We start from the raw sequence: 25,610 nt of genomic DNA on the forward strand, positions 1-25,610 counted from the left end.
AAAGCCGTCATCAAACCATTTGGAGTAGAGGCATGGTTTTCAGATATTTGTAAGCCAAGAAGTTGAATTTTTATCCTAAGCAGAAGGAGTGGGGGAAAATGATCATAGCTTAACATGAAGCAAAGGGGTAGGATGAGACTAGAAGCCACGCTAACAGAATATGTGCTGAGTACAATTTCACGAAAGTTTAGCTGGAACCACATTACTGCGGATAGTAACCAGCAATAAAGAGGAAATTAGCAGGTAGGTTACGGTAATAAGAAGAGGTATGGGGAAATAATCGTTTTTTAGATGCATCGCAATTCTGTCATGTACAATTATAGAATCGATTCGTAAACGCTGATAATCGATATATTGTAAATGAAGTAATGCAGACTGTTCTAAAAATTTGGCTGACTGCAGCGAGCCACCTCACCGAGAGATCCAACCAGCTCCTTTATTATTGGGCACTCATGTTCCAGTTTTTCACACATTTCCATTAATTTAATAAATGTGGGAATTAGTTTAACTGTTTCTTACTTCAAATGAATTTTTATTTTTTTAAGTTCCATCCATCCATTTTCTACCGCTTATTCCCTTCGGGGTCACGGGGGGCGCTGGAGCCTATCTCAGCTACAATCGGGCGGAAGGCGGGGTATACCCTGGACAAGTCGTTGTCAAGTTAAAAACACTAATTTAGTGGAACGAACAGAAATGTAAAAATGCATCAATATACATAAATTAAAGATGTACCAATAATCGATTTTTAATTGAATTGTAGCTCCTGAATCATAATCGAATCATGAGGTGCCCAAAGATTCCCACCTCCAGTAATAGGAGTCTAGAGCAGGGGAGCCAAAAGTGGTATTAGCAGGCAAAATATGTCCATTTCGTTTGGCCCGCTAAAGGGGTGGCTTCCCAAATTTAATACATATCAATACTGGCCTCTTTCAAACTCACACAATCATTGATGGTATGTCCGCAAGGCTAACGAGTTGCCCTCTATCAATGTTATTTTCACCAATTAAAAGGAAATTAATTATTTACTAGAGATGTATGATAATATCAGCGACCGATAATTATCAACTGGCAATGGCAATTATGACGTCACATCTTAATGAAAACAATCAACGAAATAAATAAGACAATAATTAAGGCTTATCATCTTCGAGTTTATCTGTTGTGGCGCGTGCTGCTGCCTGACTCTTCCCTTTCCCTTTGCATATTTGTGATGTCATAGAATAGAATAGAAAGTACTTTATTGATCCCTGGGGGAAATTCAGCACCATGATAATACTGCGCGCGAGGCCTGTTTACAGAAAAAAAAAACATGGCGCGGCAGTCACTGTACCGTGTCAGAAGAAGACATCTCATTCGCAGTTTGCAAAACGTGTTAATTTTCTGTATTTAACAGCTGTTTGTCAATGTGTAAATTATACAATCAACAACAGAGGCACGTCAGTAATTAGGTGTCCTCTGCCTCTTCGTCCTGCCTCTCTCTATCTCTCTCTCTCTCACACGTCAATTATGTCATGCCTCCGCTCCTCCGATAATCGGAAAAAAGGCGCAGTTGGGTAAGTTTTGTCAGTGTTTGAAGAGAATGCTTGTAATACATAAAAAATCAACCTCAACCAAGGAGACAGACATACAACAATTGAACTGAGGATTGGCAAAACGTTATTAGTGCACACATCTACTTTTAAGTTACTTTAAGATGAGAAGTGTGTTTTGGGGTAGAAGACCTTTCCATCCATCCATCCATTGTCTACCGCTTGACCCTTTCGGGGTCGCGGGGGGGTTCTGGAGCCTATGTCAGCTGCATTCGGGCGGTAGGCGGCGTACACCCTGGACAAGTCGCCACCTCATCGCAGCGCCAACACAGATAGACAGACAACATTCACACTCACATGAATGAATAAATTAGCTCTGATGTTGCTTGGCCGTTCTAAACCAGCTGCTATGCTGGGGGCTGTGATGTGTTTGTGCACACCATAAAATGTGGGTAATTTGGTCACTGCCTACACTGAGCCGGATTACCAGATGGGAAATGATCAATTATTGTACCAGAAGCTCCATATTTTGCAGCAAATAATTGTAACTATGCTATTTAACCTGACTCAGGACCATCTGCTATAGTTAAATATTATTACAGGCCAGGTATGGTAAAGTTTATAATGCAATTCTACCTTTAAAGGGCTCTGTCCTATTAAGCAAAATCAACATCTCTTACCAGTTGGTACTGGTTTTTGTGTATTTGGGATCCCCATAATTCCCAGAAATGTTCAATTAAACCACGTAGGCAAGGTAGAGCTTTTTATAAAACAATTTTACCTTCTTCCAAACTTGATTAAGGCAAGCCGTTAAGAATTTGAGACAATTGTGAAGTATTATGCTTTAGTTAGGGCAGCGAATATCTCCATGTATGATAGAGGTTTACCCGAGGAGATTTGCGCAAGTCCGCCATTTGTATCCAGTTGTACTCTGACACTGTAGTTCCTTCTTTTTCTCAATCCTCTCGTTGTGGGGCAGACTAGCATGTACATGAAAATGCATGCTAAAATCCTCTGCTGTTGCCATTTCTAATAAAAGTAGCGTATAGTTCTAACTTCTTTCAGTAGACTCGATATGGAAGCGGCAAAAACTACAACATGGCTGAGGGGTGGAGACGCAGTCGAAGAGGCCTTGGCATGAAGGAGGGCTGCGTCATGTAAATAAAACCGCCTACAAAAAAAAAGCATTCTGAAAAGATGGTCAGAAAGCAGCTTGAAGATGGTCTGTAAAACTACCGGTAAATCTATGCAAAATTTGGACCAAAGCACAGCAGCCATTATCATCAAAAGTATAACAAATAAAGGCTTGAGATATCAGGGTTACCCCCAGCTTGCCAATATTCTTGTGGCGGTGGGGGCGTGGTCAATGTGACAGTCTTTTAAGTAGGTGAATCTACTTTTCAGTTACTCTCTAAACATGGGCACAGTCGCCAATAAACACATATGATATGAACAAGCTAAATTTTACAAAGCAGACCTCCACATTAATTAACGGAATGAAAGTTGATGGTAGTGGCAGTGGTTTATATTTCAAGATTGCTCATTTTGCTGTGAATCAGAAAATGATTCCCTCCTAAGACATATCATCCAATCATCTTGTGGAAGACCAGTGCCCACTTTTTAGTCACTCTAATTCACTCGCTCGGCATCTGTGGGCGGGACAAAGCCTAGCATTTATCCAAAGATTGTCTAGTTTGACTCGAGTGGAACAACACACTTTAAGCTTCCTCATTGAAGGCAATGGACGCTTGGCTTCAACACTTTTTAATGTGGTACTGTGACGCTACCACAATCAATGGAAAAATGCTGCATCAGCTGTAGCCAAAGTAGCTGCTTCTGAACAAAAGTTGTAACACATCTTCGCGCTTATTAGAGCTGGGTCGGTCAAGCTGCAATGCAAAGCGGGGCTTGGTTGAAGGAGTCGCTGTCCCACTGCCCAAGCCGCCAGAGACAAGATGTGGGCAAAGCGGGAGGTTCCAGACACTTGCGTGTGTCTGGCTTACTGTTGAACAAAGTTTTTCGGTGGCCGAATTATTGGTGCATCGCTAGTCAATATTGCGTACATAACGTGCTACATATCCTTTCATACAATTCATTAGTTTTCTCGTAAAATACCGTCATTTTTAAGGTGAGGCGGCTTTTATTTTTCCGTGGTGGTGCGCCACGATCAACTACCGTATTTTTCTTCCATAAGTCGCAGTTTTTTTCATAGTTTGGCAGGGGGTGCGACTTATACTCAGGAGCGACTTATGTGTGAAATTATTAACACATTACCCTTAAATATCAAATAATATTATTTAGCTCATTCACATAAGAGACTAGACGTATAAGATTTCATGGGATTTAGCGATTAGGAGTGACAGATTGTTTGGTAAACATATAGCATGTTCTATATGTTATAGTTATTTGAATGACTCTTACCATAATATGTTACGTTAACATACCAGGCACGTTCTCAGTTGGTTATTTATGAGTCATATAACGTACACTTATTTATCCTGTTGTTCACTGTTCATTTATTTTAAATTGCCTTTCAAATGTCTATTCTTGGTGTTGGGTTTTATCAAATACATTTCCTCAAAAAATGCGACTTATACTCTAGTGCGACTTATATATGTTTTTTTCCTTCTTTATTATGCATTTTCGGCCAGTGCGACTTATACTCCGGAGAGACTTATACTTCGGAGCGACTTATAGTCCGAAAATTACGGTACATATAGGGGAAACACTCCATATTTTTCTTTTTATGTAATGAGTTTATATCACATATTAGTTTCACATTTGAATTGCTGACATGAACAAACTTGCACGACATTCAAAATGTTTTTGAGTTTCACCTGAATATCGCGATATGGATTTCAGGCCCAACCTATTTGTATACTAATTTGGAGACTTTTATTATATATATTGTGAAATGTGGGGGTATTGTAATAAGGTCAGCTATGCATGCTTAAAGGACTTACCAAGCAGCTGTGACATATGAGAGTTCTCTTCTCGTGAAGATGGACATTTTCTCTGGTCCACTTGTCTTCCTGTACACTGCCTTCATTACCTCACTGAGCCAAAAATGATCCATGCTGTCAATCATCCTGTCTGCTTCATCAATTATCTATACCAAATGAGGGTAAATCAAAAAGAAAAAAGACACAAGGGATGGGTTTGATGTAGCTTGAAAATATAACAAATTGAGTTTGGGAACTTACAAGAAATCTGAGGTGATCCAGGCAGAAGTCTGAGTTGTGGTTGATATGCTCAACAAGTCGACCGGGAGTGGCCACAACAATGTCAGCCAAACTCCTTCGCTGGCCACATCTGGAATTATCAAGAAAAAAAACATCTTCAGAAATTTGAAACGTTCAGCAACTCTTCAATTCAGCGTTCGCTCTCACCTCATTTTAGAAAGTAACTTCTGCTCAGCTGCAAAGGACTTCAGACCTGCCAGCATGACCACGCTCAGTGAGGTTTCCAGAACATATGTCGAAAAAACGTTGCAAACCTGGACATAATAAAGGCCCGTTACAGTTTCTACAAAGCACTTCTATTGTAATTCTATGGAGCATAATTCTATGATAGCATATCATATAATAATCATAGATAGCATAATTCATATTATGTTGACATTCGTTTCTTAACAGGCACGCAACATGTTAGCCACATTATTTTCCAGTACATGAAAACACTATTTAGGACCTGTTCAGCCAACTCTTTCGTAGGTAGCACAGCCAAGACACGTATTTCACACACCACCCTCTCCATCAGCACCTGATGGAAGAGAAAATCATTGTTATTCACCTAATATTTACTCTGGTGCCAGATTTGTACAGGATAGTAAACATTGAAGTTTGAAGATTCTTTTAGAAAAGGAAAGCAATTAGTATTTTTTGTATAAACACGCTGATAACAAAAAAGTAGGACGAATAATCAAATTGGTGTAGACATTGTATATAAATATAATCTCGATAGCAGCTGAGAGATTTTATTTAATGAACTGCAGTGCATCTCACTGTAGTGACAACTACTTTCATACTTGAGTCTCAGATTGTTGTTACACCCATGCAGGAGGTTGTGTGCGTGGATTCCAGGAGGGAAGCATAGCTTGCTAGAACACCAAGCAGAATTTGAGAGCAAGCTGTAACAAGCTAGTTGTCTAGAAGCTTCTACGATACTTATCATCGCCAACACACAAACAAAAAAAACTTTGGTTTATTTCACATATCATTATCACTGCAGGACTCAAGGAAAGGGCATGCTGCACGCACGCACACGAGCAGGACAATACAGTTAAAGTTAAAGTACCAATGATTGTCACACACACACTAGGTGTGGTGAAATTTGTCCTCTGCATTTGACCCATCCCCTTGGGGAGCAGTGGGCAGCAGGAAGCTAAAAGCTAAAGCTTCAATGTAAAGTTTGGGGGATTGATCCAAATGTCGATACTATTGATACCTAGTATGGTATCAATGTATAAATACTAAAGTAATTAGATCGATAATGATCTTTTTCTTGTTATTATTAGAAAACCCTTTTTGGTACTTTTTGATATTGTTTACAAACTCAGGGAGTAAGTCTCTGGATACAGGAAGGCTTTGATGGCAAACTCCAAATGACTTAAAAAGGAGCCAATAGGAGTCTTGGCTTTTGCTTAGATGTTGTGCACTGACGATTTCACTGTGTTAAAAAAATGCCACAAAATTTAACACACCATCTGATTTACAACAATTACTTCTTTAATCTATTGTCAAAGTACAGATCAGGACTCAAAAATAAACCCACTAACTTTACCAGCATCAATAAATTGCCATGTTAGTGTGTGTTTGTTTTCCTCGTTTCTTCCTTCCAAACAGGGTACAAGAGTTTTCACTCCGTACATCGCTTTCAGCACTGCAGCGCGTTCCTTCAATAGCAGAAACGAAATGAGCGGTGTAAATCCTCTTGTCAGTCAACCACATTGTTGAGTGGAGGGGAGACTGCTAGTTTCCAAAAAGTCACTCATGAGAAGCACCGCAAGATAACAAAATTTGAAAGGAAAAAAGACGATTGCAAAAAAAATGTCTGGTTTTGGGAATATTATGGCTTCAAAACGAATAAATAACATGACCTTATTACCACGAACGAACCAGCCATTATGCCGGATTTACAGTGACCAACAAGGGCAATAAAAAAAAAACACCCGACTAAGTTTTTCCAAATGAGGGAAAAAAATTACTTCAAGATGTTTATTCTTTAAGTGCCTTTTTTGCCGTTGAGAGCCCATTTTATTTTTGTTGTTGGTTTATGTACTTATTTAAGATAATTAAAAGATATTAACCTTCAAATTACAAAGGTAAAAAATATTAACGAGAAAATAAGTTTGTGTTTGCAAGGGTTACTTGCAATAATAGTAACAATATTTCAGCTTTAGCTGCTTTTACAGGCTTCTTATTGGGAAACTACATGCCTGACAGTGGCTGAATGCATTTTTGTGTATAAAAAATGTTTTGAATCCACACTTGCGTAGAGGAGATCGTTTTTAACACGGAAGAGAAGTTTTTAAAGTATCCGTGTTTGTGTGGACATGACTTAATGACTGTTCTTTCTAGCGGTATTAGAAGTTTAACACATTTTTCAAATAGTTAGTTTTTTTAAACTAACTATTTCAAAAATAGGGGGGGGGCTTATTTCCTTTTAGCGCAGATAAATATATTGCCTTTCCAGTTGACCTATGATGTCCCACTAGGCATCTGAGGCTCCTTACAAATCAAACAGTTTAGCTCTACTGTACCTGATGTCTGCTGTAATACTGGCACAGATTACAAATATTATGTTTCTAATGACTATGCTGATGTTAAATAGCAGCAAGCATCAAGAAACAATCTTAGATTGCGCTACAAACATGGCACTAGTTACCAAGAAAGTCTCGGACCAGATGGAGGTCTGAAGTAAATAAAGACTGTCCGTTCAGAGTTTTTTCGAAGGAATTTTCGGACAGCGACTCATGAAAACATAACTTTCGAATGTCTCGGAGTTCATTCATAAGGTTCTGCGGATTTTCAAAAACCGAACACCACTGGATTAAGGTGTTTCCATGAGTTGTAAGATGCTTATTTAGAGCTTTACTATTACAGAAATCGGACTAATTTAATGCATAAACACGTTTGATCCCCTCACAAAGTCCAAAGTAAATGTACAATTATTCCAGCCACCTAAACACTAAATATGTGAAGTCACTAGTCTATACTATAAATAAATGTGACTTTGTATGGTAGAAGTAAGAAAATGGTCGGTAGCTCACTTGTACAATAGGGATGACGTAAGCTAGCGTTTTGCCACTGCCTGTTGGAGCAGAAACACAAAAATCTCTTGGCTTGAAGCCGGCTCGTCCAATCAGCGCCCCATGATGCGTACTCTCCAAGATGGCTGGGATAACCTCTGCTTGTACTGTAAGAAAAAAGTCAAATTAGCCATTTTTGTGTAAAGTATCATCATGCACACACTCTCCATTCATTCATTCTTAAATTTGCTATCACCTGGAAAGAAATGCTCAATTCCATTTTTCTCTAGGCTGTTTAGCAGCGGCGCAGACAATCCTCCGATGTCAGAGATAGGCAGCAGTTTGCTTTTAATGTCTCTGTGAAAAACGTCAGGTTTAGCAAGCCACTGAGGCAAGACTCTTTCCACCTGTGAACCAATAAAACAATCATTGTACTCGGGTAAACTTAAAGGCAATTTAACAGATGGTAAAGGGACATGAAGGGAAAAACGCTTTACTTTTGCGCCAATTTACCTTATTGACTCGTTTGTTCTCATATCCTCCCAAAAGCATGAACCCAGATGGAACAGAAGTCTTCTTTGTGTCCTCTTTTTGGATTTGATATTCTGTCCTTGCATCTTTTGTCTCTTTTACAGTGACAGGAGCATCTGAAGGGCTATTAACTGCACTTCCTGAAACTGACATATGCAGAATGTGCTAGAGTAGTATGAACATGTATTAAAATTAAAACAATAATAATAATTTGGACCTGTTTACAGCTGGGCTGAATTCAAGATAAAAGAAAAAAGTTAATAACAACATAAATTGTTTAAAGTAAATCCAAGGTAATTGTGAAAATGTATATATTCAATATACTGCAGGTCTCAAACAAGTGATTTCACTACAAACGTGAACAAAAAAAAGCAAAAATGTGAGTCAATATCAGTTGGTTTAGCCTTGAATGCTTTTTGAGGTGTGAGGATGATGATTGGGTCAACAAAACATGGAAAAATTAGAAAGCTGAAGCCATCGGGTGCATAATATGGAAAAAATTGGAAAGAAGAAAAGGGTATACAGGCAAAGATATGGAGCTATGTCTTCACTTAATACTGTAAATACCATATGTAATGGATGTAATCAACAGTGGGGACTGCTGGTCTTTCATGTAGGGGAAGCTCATTTTCAGCTACTCTCTAAATACAAGTAAAGTCTCCAACAGGGTTCTTGCAGGTATCAGCAATTTTTAATTTAATGCTTTTTAATGCAACCTAAAACAAACTTAATGGCAATGTCCTAAGGCTGGGTGGTATACCAATATTACAGGTTGTACCGGTATATTTCAGAATATATATTTAAGACAATACCGCCATACCAATATCTTGCATGCCTTTGTTACGGCCGTTTGCTCTTCTCTGCGCCTGACGGGCTCAGCACAGGACATTCTCTTTGGCTCAACCTCGCTCCTTGTGCGTTTACATAGGCTTCTTTGACGCACAGCGATGCAACACAACAGACTTTTTTTACAGAATATGGTGGCTACAGTCCCGACTTCTCGACTCCCGAGTGATGCAATGCTTTGGACGCTGACTGCAATTGGCTATCGGTGAGTGACTACAGCTTTATTTACGCATACACCACTTTGTTTGAGAAAGTATATCTCTCCTTGTAACGACTTTATCACTAATCTCATCTGTTTATGTTGTTCACTTCTGTTATGAACTTAGCACAGTAGCTAGCGTATAGCTCCTCTCTGCTGCTAGGTGTGTCAAATATTCAGCGAATCCTCAGCTTGAAAGTGCCTCTCCCCATAGCTTGTGCAGACCAACTAGTGCAGCTGATGGGTGGCTGAAGCGCATTTTCTAACTAAACAGCCAGCGGCCTTCGTCGCAGTAGGCAATTAGAAGCGTCATCTATCCCCGCACACAAGCCTGAGGGTATAAACCTAACGTTAATTAACAAAATTAACAAAAACTGCTTTGACATAGTAACGGCTAACTAACTACTTTATAAGAATAAGCAACATGTTACGTTACTTTACAACAAAAAGTCATCTGAGTACTTTCAACACTGATTATTTAGCCATAAAACACTTAGGCAACCTTGAGCGTTTTGTTTAAGATACCGATATATATCCTATATCGCCATTGGGCCTAAAATACTGGGATATCAGTTCAGCTGATTAATTCAAAGAACTTTGCGCAAGCCTGCCTTTATAGTCTGCCGTGTAGTCGATACACTCCTTTTTCGCTATCCTCTTTTGATTTGGGGCAGACTGGCTTATACATGGACATGAATTCTCTGCTGTTGTTATTTCTAATACAAAGTAGCATATAGTTCGGACTTATATCTGTCAGCGGACTCGCTATGGAATCGCTAAAAATTACAACAAAGATGACGGGGAGAAGATGCCGTCGAAGTAGAGGCACGTAAATAAGACCGTCCACAAAACGGGGCATTCTGAAGAGAATTTTAGATAGCGGCTTGAAGATGGTCTGTAAAACATAATCTATGCATAATTTTGATCAAAGAACCACCATTACATGTTATGTAGACCACATGAAAGTGTTTAAAAAAAAATCATACTTAAGACTAATTCAAACGAGATAGGCTTAAACAATTTCATACAATTGTAGGCCTGGGCCAACAGTCAATTAATGAAATGATAAATGAAAATTAATTTGATAACTTTGCCGGCATCGATAAATTGCTATGTCTATGTGTATTTCTTTTCTTCATTTAGAAAAAATGATAAATAAATGATAAATGGGTTATACTTGTATAGCGCTTTTCTACCTTCAAGGTACTCAAAGCATGCATTATTATGCCTGTAGGTGTACAGTATTTGACATATATATGACATATTATCTGTATGTAATATTGGCTGCATTTCTGATTGTGTGCCGTTATAGACCACAGCAAACGATACCCAGATTGCAAAGATTGTAATAAACCCATCAGCAATAGACAGCCTGCCGTTTCCTTAAACTTGGAGACACACATCTATACCTTTGGCCATTCTAAGCCAGTCATCTCACCCTCTGAGAAGCCTCTGTTTTACCAATAATTTCCAAGGTTGTAAAAATGTGTGGAATAGAATTCAACATTTCTGTCAACGAAGATTTGCGTCAGCCTGCGACACATACTAATTTTGATAGTAGGCTATTATAACTAATAGACACTTACCGGTATATAAGTGTTATAATGAAGGCAACACATGATGTAAAGCAAGGGTGCTCATTACGTCGATCGCGAGCTACTGGTCGATCACGGAGGGTGTGTCAGTTGATCGCCAGCCAGGCATTAAAAAAATAGTCCTAAAAATGAGCGATCATAAATCTTCACTATGACGTCACTTTCGTCACTTGATTGACATTCACGGCACCCGAGGGTCTTCTGAGATGACGCTGGCTGCTGCCAGCTCATTAAGAAAAAATTACCGACAGGAAAGCGAGAAACACTTTTTATTTCAACAGACTCTGGCGCCGTACCTGTCGTCAAAACTCCAAAGACCGACTGCACAGTTGCACAATAAAAGCTCTGCTTCATCCTGCCTGCACTAACAAAATAAGAGTCTCAGAAAGCTGGCGTGCACAAGCTAGCAAGCTACGGAGTTTGCCGCCAATGTATTTCTTGTAAAGTGTGTACTGTATACAAAAGAGTACGGAAGCTGGACAAATAAGATGCCAAAAACCAACCACTTTCATGTGGTATTGGACAGAAAGGAGGACTTTTTTTCAGTACTCATGTGCTCATGTTTAAAGAGCTTCCCCTATTTGAAAGACCAGCAGCTGTCACTGGTGTACAATAATAACAATTATAAAAATAGAGCAAAACGACAACAACCTACTACTTAGTCTTAACACAAACTTGTTTTTAAATGCATGTAAATTATTTATAGCATTAATATTTATTCTTCATCAACAATTATGCAAATTATATGATTACGTCACATTAACCACGCCCCACAGATTTTAAGCTGGGGGAAACCCTGTGCAGTGTAAACATAATCTAATAAACACAAACCATATTGATAGAGGAATTTGAATAGATAAATGAGGAGAAAACAATTAAAGAAACTATTTAAAATGACATTGAAAAGAAAATGGCATCAATGTAAGCAAAAATGAACATTTAGAGCTGGTAAAGTAACAGCTAGAAAGATATGTCAGCATGAAAATTAAGTTCAAAGGAAATTCTGGTATTTAAAGAATGAAACACATAAAAATCAAAACATACCTGACGGACAATTCTGCTTTTCATATCCAACTGAAGGGCTATTAACTGCACTTCCTGAAAATGACATATGCACAATATGATAGAGTAGTAAGAACATGTATTAAAATAAAACAATAACACAATTAACAATAATATGGACCCAGTTTAGCGTTGAGCTAAATTCACATTACAAGGTAAAGCAAGTTCATGACAACAGAAATTGTTTAAAGTAAAATCCAATGTAGTTGTGAAAATGTATACATTCAATATATTGCAGATCTCAAACATGTTATTTCACTACGAACATGTGACCAAAACCAAGCGAAAATGTGAGTCAATATCAGTTGGTTTAGCTCATTTTCAGCTACTCACTAAACACAGGTAAATTCTCCAACAGAGTTTTTGCAGGGTTCAGCAAATCTAATTTAATGCTTTTTAATGCAACCTAAAACAAACGTATTGCCCGTGTCCTAGGGCTGGGGGGTATACCAATATTACAGGTTATACCTGAAGTGATGCTATCATGTTGTAATTATGTGCATGTTCAAAATAAACTCGAACCAAATACCAATACCACTATTTGCCCAGTCCTAGGATTGTATAAATTAATTTTAATGAAATTTTTCTGCTCAACATCTGACTTTTTAAAGCCGAACCATGTACCAATTACGGATGTAGCACCATTTTTTTTGACCTGCTCCTTCTTCCCCGCCAATTTCACATAGAGGCAGGTGCGATGACGTCATCAACGGTATGACGGGAGAGCACAAATCTGTATCGTGGCCAAATTTATACCGTTTCTACAGTCATACCGTGTATACCGCGCAGCCATAACTTGGGGAAAATTCCAAACGGCTCGTTTGGAATCTTAGAAGTATAAAGGAAGGCAAGCTTGTTAAATAAATATCTACGTTAGCCTCCACGGTTTGATTTTAAATTTGGGACTTATGCAGATCCCAAATATACAAAGACAGTTACCAATAGGTGAGAAAAGGTTTTGCATATTAGGGGCCCCTTTAATTATTTTAGTGCCATTTAATGCATTACTTACAAAATTCACTTAATTAAGTAATGCTTTTTAATGACCCGCGGAAAACCTGTCCAATAACAGCTAAAATTTATAAACATATTTATAAACATGCTCGATTTTACAAAGGCTTGTAAAATTCTCCATATGAACCTGGAATAATGTAATGAAACTTTCAAAATCTATGGAAAAAAATCAGTGTCCAACGGGCGGGAAAAAGCAGAGAATGTATCCAATGGCTGTCGACCCACTCTGTTTCCACATTACCCATTAAAGTCAATAGACCACAGGTGTGGGCAAACTTTTTGGCTCAGGAGCCACATTGGCTTTTAAAATTTGACAAACGGGCCGGGCAAGCACGTGATGCATTTCAAAGCATATCATATCGGTTGGAACTCAGAGTAGACTTCTAAAACATGGGCTATTTAATCATAATAAGTCTATTTTCAACAATATCATATCAGAACATCAAAGAAACATAAAAATGGTATTACGGGGTTAACACTTACATTCTGTTTTAGTGGGAGAAGAGTTGTTGATCAACGTTTTTTGCCAGTGCGCCAAAGTTTAGTATCAGTTTTGCTGTGGCAATTCTCAAAACAGATCTTTGCTTATTTCTGTTATAATATTTGGCGGGTTGGATTAAAAAGACTAACGGGCCATAGTTTGTCCATCCCTGCAATAGACACTCCGCTTCAACATTGTTAAATGCACTGTGATGCTACCACAATGAATGAGAAGAAAGTCGCGTCAGCGGTCGTGAAAGTAGATTATTCTGAACAAAAGTTGGCATTCTAGCCCACTTTTTGTCAATCAACGAACGAACATATTTATTATTATTTTTTTATTATTTATTTTTTGACATTTTCGGAGAAGCTGGGCTTGCCTTGCGGTCTTAATTGCCATTGGTAATCAAATAAGCTAACTTTAATTGTAAATTGGTAGTTGAGCAAAAAAAAATATATATATATATATTACTATTTTTTTTTTTTTTAATTAATCAATCCAACAAAACAATACACAGCAATACCATAACAATGCAATCCAATTCCAAAACCAAACTTGACCCAGCAACACTCAGAACTGCAAAAAACCGAGCAATTGAGAGGAGACACAAACACGACACAGAACAAACCAAAAGTAGTGAAACAAAAATGAATATTATCAACAACAGCATCAATATTAGTTACAATTTCAACTAGGGCTGCAACTAACGATTAATTTGATAATCGATTAATCTGTCGATTATTAATTTGATTAATCGATTAATAATCGGATAAAAGAGACAAACTACATTTCTATCCTATCCAGTATTTTATTGAAAAAAAACAGCATACCGTATTTCCTTGAATTGGCGCCGGGAATATAGTATTCGCCTGCCTAGAATTACAGCCGGGTCAAATTCGTTTCGCAAAATAATTAGCGCATGCTTGGCACTTCCGCCGGGTCAAATATGACTCATTAAATGACTCCCGCCTCCTGGTGGTAGAGGGCGCTAGTGATCCTTCTTGCGACTACCAGTACTGCAGGAGACAGGTACTGCAGAAGAAGACAACAAGCAGCAAGCATGCAGCAATTGTTTGCTTGCACTTTTACCATGGAGGATTACATATCTAAAATAAAACCGTTTTCTAAACTGGACTTTCAATCGAAGCAGGAGGTAATAATTAAAGGAATATCTCCAGAGACTTTTAAAATTGAAGAAAGATGAGAAAGACTGCCTTTGATCAGAAGCAGCTGCACATGGACCCATTTACAAGTAAAGGTAAGATCATAATAACGTTTTTTTTTATTAAATGTGCTTTTCATGATAAGGTATGCGCCGGAGTGAGAAGAGGTTTTAAAATAATTAGAGCATGCTTGCTCATTCCGCATGGTTTTGGTAACCGCAGGAGTGAGAAGAGGTTTTAAATTAATTAGCGCCCCTGCGGCTATTCAAGGAAATACGGTACTGGCACCATACTTATTTTGATTATTGTTTCTCAGCTGTTTGTAAATGTTGCAGTTTATAAATAAAGGTTTATTTAAAAAATAAATAAATTAATTAATTATTAAAATAAAAAAATAAAAAAAACTCTGCGCATGCACATAGCATAGATCCAACGAATCGATGACTAAATTAATCGGCAACTATTTTAATAATCGATTTTAATCGATTAGTTGTTGCAGCCCTAATTTCAACATAGCAGTGATTAAAAAGAACAATAGTGTCACAGTGGCTTACACTTGCATCGCATCTCATAGGTTTGACAACACACTGTGTCCAATATTTTCACAAAGATAAAATAAGTCATATTTTTGGTTCATTTAATAGTTAAAACAAATTTACATTATTGCAATCAGTTGATAAAATATTGTCCTTTACAGTTATAAAAGCTTTTTACAAAAATCTACAACTCTGCTTGCATGTCAGCAGACTGGGGTAGATCCTGCTGAAATCCTATGTATTGAATGAATAGAGAATTGTTTTGAATCGGGAAAAAAAATCGTTTTTGAATCGAGAATCGTGTTGAATTGAAAAAAAAAAAATCGATTTTGAATCGAATCGTGACCCCAAGAATCGATATTGAATCGAATCGTGGGACACCCAAAGATTCACAGGTCTAATTAAGACTAAAACAAAAATACAATTAACAAGAATATGGACCCAGTTTACAGCTGGGCTAAATTCAAGTTAAAAGGTAAAGCAAGTTAATGACAACAGAAATTGTTTATAGTAAAACAAATGTAGTTGTGAACATGTATATATTCAATATACTGCAGGTCTCAAACATGTTATTTCACTACCAACATGTGAACAAAAACAAGCGAAAATGTGAGTCAATATCAGTTGATTTAGCCTTGAATGCTAGTTGAGGTGTGGGGATGATAATTGGGTCAACAAAACATGGAAAAAAGAAAGCTGAAGCCATCGGGTGCATAATATAGAAAAAAAAGTGGAAAGAAGAAAAGGACAAACAGGCAAATATATGGAGCTATGTCTTGACTTCATACTGTACGTACCATAAGTAATGGATGTAATCAACAGTGTGGACTGCTGGTCTTTCATGTAGGGGAAGCTCATTTTCAGCTACCTGTACTTTCTAAATACAAGTATAGTCTCCAACAGGGTTTTTGCAGGTTTCAGCAAATCTAATGTAATGCCTTTTAATGCATGTCCAAGGACTTGGGGGGGCATGCCAATATTACCGGTTATACCGGTATATTTCAGAAAGAGATATATTGTGTGCCGTTATAGACCACAAAAAAGGCTACCCAGCTTGCAAAGATTGTAATAAATCCATTAAAAGAAGACCGTTTCCTTTAACTTGGACACACACATCTCTACCTTTGGCCATTCTAAGCCAGTAATTTCCAGAAGTTATCTCATTATCTGTGAAGCCTCCGTTTTAATAATAATTTTCAAGGTTGCAAAAATGTGTTAAATAAATATTACATTTCAACATTTCTGTCAACTAAGATTTGCGTCAGCCTGCAACACAGTCATATTGATAGTAGGCTATTATAACTATGGGTAATCGACACTTACATCATGTGTTGCCTTCATAAAAACACTTATATAAGGCTTTTAATTTTTAGGGACTCCAGACCAAATATTTTGGTATTTTCGGTCCAATATGGCTCTTTTACTTTTTGGGTTGCTGACCCCTGTTCTAACATGTGATGCCAGATATACAGCAGTGGCGATTGCTAAAGATTGCAAGTTTAGCTTCCCCCAAAATATAAAAAAAATTGTCAAATATGTTCTTTCGTGTTTGCATTTCATTGGCTAAATGGGTTAAAATGCTTAACTTTTGTTCAGAATCAGCTACTTTGGCGACAGTTGGCGCAACTTTTTTTCATTGATGTTGTAGCATTCCAGTGCTGCAGCCAAACTATACAATCATTGGATAAATACTCAACTTTGTCCTGCCCACGGACGTTGAGCGAATGAGTAAGAGTGATCGAAAGGGTTCTGCATGATGACCGGATGACCTGTTTGGGTTGAATCCCTTTTTTTATTTACAGCAAAAGGAACGAATCAGAAATCTAAAAATCTAAAACACTGCCAAAGCATTTTACAACTTTCATTCTGTTGTTCCTGTTGATAAGGAGATATTTATAAATTTTTAAGTAAAGTTTTTTTTTTGGAAAAGCTAGCATGTTTATATATTTAATTGAAGACTATACTCATGTTTAAAGAGTAGCTAAAAAATAACTTCCCAGCAGAAGACCAGCAGCTGCCACTGGTATACAGCCTGTTACATTGTACAATAACAATAATAAAAATAGAGCAAAGCAATGCGACAAAAATATGTCAATACTAAATACTAACAACGCAGACAGACTTGTTTGTAAATATTTGTAAAAATGTTTTAGCATTAATATATAATAACAAATGAAATGATGACGCCTCATTGACCACACCCCTAGCCATGCAGAATTCAAGCTGGGGGAAACCCCATGCAGTGTAAACAGTCTAATAAACTCAAACCATATTGATAGAGGATATTGAATGGATAAAAGAGGAGAAAACAAATACAGAAAAACAATTGAAAATGACACTGAAAAGAAAAATGGATGAATAAAATAAGCAAAAATGAAAATTTAGACCTGGTTAAGTCACAGCTATAAAGATATGTCAACATGAAAATTTAGTTCACACATTATCGACTTCGAAGGAAATTCTGGTATTTAAAGAATGAAACACATAAAAATCAAAACATACCTGACGGACAATTCTGCTTTTCATTTCCAGATGGAACAGAAGTCTTCTTATTGTCCTCTTTTTGGATTTGATATTCTGTCCTTTCACCTTTTGTCTCTTTTACAGTGACAGGAGCATCTGAAGGGCCTTTAACTGCTCTTCCTGAAAATGACATATGCAGAATGTCATAGAGTAGTAAGAACATGTATTAAGATTAAAACAATAATACAATTAACAAGAATATGGACCCAGTTTACAGCTGGGCTAAATTCAAGTTAAAAGGTAAAGCAAGTTAATGACAACAGAAATTGTTTATAGTAAAACAAATGTAATAATGAAAATGTATATATTCAATATACTGCAGGTCTCAAACATGTTATTGCACTACCAACATATGAACAAAAACAAGCGAAAATGTGAGTCAATATCAGTTGATTTAGCCTTGAATGCTAGTTGAGGTGTGGGGATGATAATTGGGTCAACAAAACATGGAAAAAAGAAAGCTGAAGCCATCGGGTGCATAATATAGAAAAAAAGCGGAAAGAAGAAAAGGACAAACAGGCAAATATATGGAGCTATGTCTTGACTTCATACTGTACATACCATATGTAATGGATGTAATCAACAGTGTGGACTGCTGGTCTTTCATGTAGGGGAAGCTCATTTTCAGCTACTTTCTTAACACAAGTAAAGTCTCCAACAGGGTTTTTGCAGGTTTTAGCAAATCTAATTTAATGCTTTTTAATGCATGTCCAAGGGCTGGGGGGTATACCAATATTACCGGTTATTCTGGTATATTTCAGAAAGAGATATATTGTGTGCCGTTATAGACCACAGCAAACGTTACCCAGCTTGCAAAGATTGTAATAAATACATTAACAAAAGTTTGTTTCCTTTAACTTGGACACACAAATGTATACCATTGGCCATTCTAAGTCAGTCATTTCCAGAAGTTATCTAATCATCTGAGAAGACTCTGTTTTAATAACAATTTCCAAGGTTGTAAAAATGTGTCGAATAAATATTACATTTCAACATTTCTGTCAACTAAGATTTGAGTCAGCCTGCAACACAGTCATTTTGAGAGTAGGCTATTATAACTACTCGACACTTGCATCATTTGTTGCCTTCATTATAACACTTATATAAGGCTTTTAATTTTTTGCGCCTCCAGACCAATTTTTTATGTATTTTCGGTCCAATATGGCTATTTCAACTTTTTGGGTTGCCGACCCCTGTTCTAATATGTGATGCCAGATATACAACAGTGGCGATTGCTAAGGATTGCAAGTTCAGCTTCCCCCAAAATATAAAAAAAAATGGTCAAATATGTTCTTTCGTGTTTGCATTTCATTGGCCAAACGTGTTAAAATGCTTAACTTTTGTTCAGAATCAGCTACTTTGGCGACAGTTGGCGCAACTTTTTTTCATTGATGTTGTAGCATTCCAGTGCTGCAGCCAAACTATACAATCATTGGATAAATACTTTACTTCGTCCTGCCCACGGAAGGTGAGCGAATGAGTAAGAGTGATCGAAAGGGGGTCATTGGGCTTCTGCATGATGACCGGATTACCTGTTTGGGTTGAATCCCTTTTTTTATTTACAGCAAATGGAACGAATCAGAAATCTAAAAATCTAAAACACTGCCAAAGCACTTTACAACTTTCATTCAGTTGTTCCTGTTGATATGGAGATATTCATAATTTTTTAAGTAAAGTTTTTTTTGTAAAAGCTAGCATGTTTATATATTTGATTGAAGACTCTACTTAAAGATATGTCAACATGAAAATTTAGTTCACACATTGTCGACTTCAAAGGAAATTCTGGTATTTAAAGAATGAATCACATAAAAATTAAAACATACCTGACGGACAATTATGCTTTTCATTTCCAGATGGAACAGAAGTCTTCTTGGTGTCCTCTTTTTGGATTTTATATTCTGTCCTTTCATCTTTTGTCTCATTTACAGTGACAGGAGCATCTGAAGGGCTTTTAGCTGCTCTTCCTGAAAATTACATATGCAGAATGTCATAGAGTAGTAAGAACATGTATTAAGATTAAAACAATAATATGGACCCAGTTTACAGCTGGGCCAAATTCAAGTTAAAAGGTAAAGCAAGTTAATGACAACATAAATTGTTTAAAGTAAAACCAATGTAATTGTAAAAACGTATACATTTAATATACTGCCGGTCTTAATTGTTATTTCACTATGAAAATGCATAATTTAGAAAAAAAGTGGAAAGAAAAAAAGACAAACAGGCAAAGATAGGGAACTATATCTTGACTTCATACCTTACATACCATATGTAATCAACAGTGTGGACTGCTGGTCTTTCATGTAGGGCACTGCTTCTCAAATATACCCTATTGCGCCCCCTCCCCAGGAAGAAGAAAATATTTGCCCCCCCCCCCCTCCACTGTGACTATAAATAGTAAAAAAAAAAGTAATACAATTAATATAACTTTAACTCTGCATAACAGTGTAAGCTTTTTTTGATTGATGTTGTAGCGTCACATTGCTGCAGCCTAACGACAATCCTTGGATAAATACTCAACTTTGTCCCTCCCAGGGAGGGTGAGCGAATTAATAAGAGTGATCGCATTTAGACAGGCTATTCTGTAGCAAAAGTCATCACATGTCTGTGTTCTTAAATGTGTATTCCATGTCTTCCATGTCGAGAGCAGTTTTGATTTGGGCTTACGTGGTAAACTAAAAGGAATGTGTTGGGCATTGTTTTATCCAGACGCATACATTTGTCCAAATGTGGCCAAGTAGACGCATCGTGGGTTTCCTGGACGTCGTCTCCATCGCTAAAAGAAAAAGCTAAGGAAGAGAATCCCTCTGCCATCTTCCACTAGTTTTTTTAATATATAAATCACCCGCTTGAATATTCCCTCTTCTCTTCTACGGCTCTCTCGTTGTCATTTGGGATGTGCGCGTGCGTCTGTTGTGATTTCTCTTCCTGGTTCGGTAACCCGCCCTATCTTGCCTCTGATTGGCCTGTCCCTAATGTTTTTGTTTTAATCTTAACCAATCGTGACTCATCATAGTAAACCAAAACAACCAACCATGGATTTTCTTATACATAAACCAACCAATCATCATTGATATTTCCCATATATTTTGTCCCCTGCCCGTGGAGATTTTTAAGTTCCATCCATCCATCCATTTTAATAATTTTTAATGGAAATTGTAGTTTTTATCACTGGATTATCAAAAATCGTACTCATTACGGGAAAACCGTAGTTGTTGGCAGGTACTGGCAAAGAGACAGATCAAAAATTTAACACACGTAGGTCGGAAAAAACTAAGAAAAGCGTATAATATTTTTTATATTTTCACAGAGAAAAAAAGATGGATTTCCGACTATAGATGGAAAAATCACATGCCTAGGGTTGAATCCCTTTTTGATTGACAGCAAAATTAACGAATCAACAATCTTGAAATCTAAAATTTTTCAACTTTCATTCCGTTGTTCTTGTTGATATGGAGATATTTATATTTTTTTAAGTGGCGTTGTTTTTGTAAAAGATAGCATGTTTATATTTGATCTGTTATTGAAGACTGTACTCATGTTTAAAGAGTAGCTGAAAAATAGCTTCCCCTATTTGAAAGACCAGTAGCTGCCACTGGTATACAGCCTGTGTTACATTGTACAATAATAACAATTATAAAAATAGAGCAAAACGATACAACAAAATATGTCAATACTAATTACTAACAACACACACTTGTTTGTAAATGTATGTAAATTATTTTTAACATGAAAATGTATTCTTCATCAACAATTATGCAAATTATATGATGATGTCACATTTACCACGCCCCACCGCCACATGTAGGTTTCAAGCTGGGGGAAACCCTGTGCCGTGTTAACGTAGTCTAATAAACACAAACCATGTTGATAGAGGATATTGATTAGATAAAATAGGAGAAAACACATTCAGAAAAAGTATTTAAAATGACATTAAAAAGAAAAAGGGATTAATGAAATAAGCAAAAATTGAAAAATTTGAGCTGGTTAAGTTATAGCTAGAAAGATACAGTATGTCAACATGAAAATTAAGTCACACGTCCATTTAGAAGGAAATTCTGGTATTTAAAGAATGAAACATAAAAATCAAACATACCTGATGGAAAATTCTGCTTTTCATTTCCATCTGAAGGGATATTAACTGCACTTCCTGAAAAAGACATATGCAGAATGTCAGAGTATTAAGAATATGTAAAATAAAATCATTGTACAATTAACAATAAATAAATAAATAAACAGTCTAATAAACACAAACTATATTGATAGAGGATATTGAATGGATAAAAGAGGAGAAAACTACGGAGCCCCTAAAGGGACATGGGAATTTTTTTTTTTTTTAGACATGTATCTCGTGGCCACGAGAAAGTATCTCGTGGCCACGAGAAAGTATCTCGTGGCCACGAGAAACTTTCTCGTGGCCACGAGAAACTTTTTATAAAAAAAAAAAAAAAATTTTTTTTTTTTTTTTTTAATAAAAAGTTTCTCGTGGCCACGAGAAACTTTCTCGTGCGCACGAGAAACTTTCTCGTGGCCACGAGAAACTTTCTCGTGGCCACGAGAAAGCATTGGATGCGTGCTGATGGTTTAGTGTGTGTTAAAATGGCAGTTTAGGAGTTAATATGGCTGTATTTCCAGATAGGACTTTCCCCCATGTGTGTTGTGGCAAAATGTGAATGCTTGATTAGTAGGTGTGAGACAAACACTTTATCTTCCTGGTTATTGTAACGCTACGTGTTTGACATTATTTAAGACGTTATCATGCCCGGGAAAGGACAGTTTTCCTCTTCTGTGGCTGTGGGGGGTGGGCGTGGCTTGCGGACCTGCAGTGAAGCGGAGTGTGTCAGTTAGTCCGATGTTGATGTGATCAAACTTCTTTCTTGCTTGGAAGATACACACACAATTGTAACTGTTATTTCTTCCTGCAAATAATAAATATGTACAACGTGTTTGGATGTATTCATTTATGTAAAATTGTCATTAAATGTAATATTGCCTGACAAAAAGTGATACGACGTACGTAATATTTTGATATTTACACATCGCATATTTACACACGCGCATCTGACTAGAATACCCTTATGTGCATTACATATATCAACATCAACTACCTACTGTACTGTTTACTTGTTGAAATACCCTTTTTAGAACAAATATCTACCCACATAATTTATATGTGTATATATAATATATATATATGTGTATGTATGTATATGCATATATATATATATATATATATATATATATATATAAATACGTGTATGTATGTATATGCATATATATATATATATATATATATATATACATATATATGCATATATATATATATATACGTGTATGTATGTATATGCATATATATATATATATATATATGCATATATATATATACGTGTATGTATGTATATGCATATATATATATATATATATATATATATATATGCATATATATATACGTGTATGTATGTATATGCATATATATATATATATATATATATATATATATATATATATATATATATGCATATACATACATACACGTATATATATATGCATATATATATATATATATATATATATATATATATATGCATATACATACATGTATATATATATATATATGCATATATATATATATATATATATATATATATATATATATATATATATATATATATATATATATATATATGCATATACATACATACACGTATTTATATATATATATATATATATATATATATATATATATATATATATATATATATATATATATATATATATATATATATATATGCATATACATACATACACATATATATATATTATATATACACATATAAATTATGTGGGTAGATATTTGTTCTAAAAAGGGTATTTCAACAAGTAAACAGTACAGTAGGTAGTTGATGTTGATATATGTAATGCACATAAGGGTATTCTAGTCAGATGCGCGTGTGTAAATATGCGATGTGTAAATATCAAAATATTACGTACGTCGTATCACTTTTTGTCAGGCAATATTACATTTAATGACAATTTTACATAAATGAATACATCCAAACACGTTGTACATATTTATTATTTGCAGGAAGAAATAACAGTTACAATTGTGTGTGTATCTTCCAAGCAAGAAAGAAGTTTGATCACATCAACATCGGACTAACTGACACACTCCGCTTCGCTGCAGGTCCGCAAGCCACGCCCACCCCCCACAGCCACAGAAGAGGAAAACTGTCCTTTCCCGGGCATGATAACGTCTTAAATAATGTCAAACACGTAGCGTTACAATAACCAGGAAGATAAAGTGTTTGTCTCACACCTACTAATCAAGCATTCACATTTTGCCACAACACACATGGGGGAAAGTCCTATCTGGAAATACAGCCATATTAACTCCTAAACTGCCATTTTAACACACACTAAACCATCAGCACGCATCCAATGCTTTCTCGTGGCCACGAGAAAGTTTCTCGTGGCCACGAGAAAGTTTCTCGTGGCCACGAGAAACTTTTTATTAAAAAAAAAAAAAAAAAAAAAAATTAATTTTTTTTTTTTTTTTTTTTTTTAAATAAAAAGTTTCTCGTGGCCACGAGAAAGTTTCTCGTGGCCACGAGATACTTTCTCGTGGCCACGAGATACTTTCTCGTGGCCACGAGATACATGTCTAAAAAAAAAAAAATTCCCATGTCCCTTTAGGGGCTCCGTAGAAAACAAATACAGAAAAACTATTTAAAATGACATTGAAAAGAAAAATGGATCAATAAATTAAGCAAAAATGAAAATTTAGAGCTGGTTAAGTCACAGCTATAAAGATATGTCAACAAAACAATTTAGTTCACACATTATCGACTTCGAAGGAAATTCTGATATTTAAAGAATGAAACACATAAAAATCAAAACATACCTGACGGACAATTCTGCTTTTCATTTCCAGATGGAACAGAAGTCTTCTTTTTGTCCTCTTTTTGGATTTGATATTCTGTCCTTTCATCTTTTGTCTTTTTAACAGTGACAGGAGCATCTGAATGGCTTTTAACTGCTCTTCCTGAAAATTGCAGAATGGCATAGAGTAGTAAGAACATGTGTTAAGATTAAAACAATAATACAATTAACAATAATATGGACTCAGTTTACAGCTAGGCTAAATTCAACTTAGAAGGTAAAAAAAATTAATGACAACAGAAATTGTTTAAATTAAACCCAGTGCTGCAGCCAAACTATACAATCATTGGATAAATACTCGACTTTGTCCTGCCCACGGACGGTGAGCGAATGAGTAAGAGTGATCGAAAGGGGGTCATTGGGCTTCTGCATGATGACCGGATGACCTGTTTTGGTTGAATCCCTTTTTTTATTTACAGCAAAATGAACGAATCAGAAATCTAAAACACTGCCAAAGCATTTTACAACTTTCATTCAGCTGTTCCTGTTGATAAGGAGATATTTATACATTTTTAAGAACATTTTTTATTTTGTAAAAGCTAGCATGTTTATATATTTGATTGAATACTCTATTCATGTTTAAAGAGTAGCTAAAAACTAGCTTCCCAGCAGAAGACCAGCAGCTGCCACTGGTATACAGCCTGTTACATTGTACAATAACAATAATAAAAATATATGATACAATATAATACAACAAAAATATGTCAATACTAATTACTAACAACACAGACTTGTTTGTAAATGTATGTAAATTATTTTTAGCACTAATATATAATAACCAAATGCAATGACGACGCCTCATTGACCACGCCCCTAGCCAAGCAGTTTTAAAGCTGGGGGAATCCCTATTCAAAAATCACAAACCATATTGATAGAGGATATTGAATGGATAAAAAAGGAGAAAACAAATACAGAAAAACAATTTGAAATGAGATTAAAAAGAAA

At 36.1% G+C, this 25,610-nt stretch overlaps 1 protein-coding gene across 4 annotated transcripts in view; it reads right to left on the minus strand.

Annotated features, from left to right (window-relative positions):
• LOC133657551 (ATP-dependent RNA helicase DDX51-like) overlaps positions 1-25,610 on the minus strand; it is a 47,968-nt gene that overhangs the window by 11,911 nt on the left and 10,447 nt on the right. For 3 of the 4 annotated variants that reach the window (XM_062059011.1, XM_062059013.1, XM_062059010.1), the window contains 12 exons: positions 24,628-24,768; positions 21,823-21,876; positions 19,553-19,693; positions 17,709-17,849; positions 11,995-12,048; positions 8,293-8,456; positions 8,036-8,186; positions 7,801-7,946; positions 5,220-5,291; positions 4,919-5,025; positions 4,733-4,841; positions 4,493-4,638 (listed from right to left, as the gene is read on the minus strand). In XM_062059011.1, coding sequence (XP_061914995.1) covers positions 4,493-4,638; positions 4,733-4,841; positions 4,919-5,025; positions 5,220-5,291; positions 7,801-7,946; positions 8,036-8,186; positions 8,293-8,456; positions 11,995-12,048; positions 17,709-17,849; positions 19,553-19,693; positions 21,823-21,876; positions 24,628-24,768 — 1,426 coding nt within the window. The remainder of the gene's footprint in view (positions 1-4,492; positions 4,639-4,732; positions 4,842-4,918; positions 5,026-5,219; positions 5,292-7,800; positions 7,947-8,035; positions 8,187-8,292; positions 8,457-11,994; positions 12,049-17,708; positions 17,850-19,552; positions 19,694-21,822; positions 21,877-24,627; positions 24,769-25,610) is intronic. The other variant, XM_062059012.1, reaches the window with a different exon arrangement.

Source organism: Entelurus aequoreus, linkage group LG09 (assembly GCF_033978785.1).
Source record: "Entelurus aequoreus isolate RoL-2023_Sb linkage group LG09, RoL_Eaeq_v1.1, whole genome shotgun sequence".
Taxonomy (NCBI): domain Eukaryota; kingdom Metazoa; phylum Chordata; class Actinopteri; order Syngnathiformes; family Syngnathidae; genus Entelurus; species Entelurus aequoreus.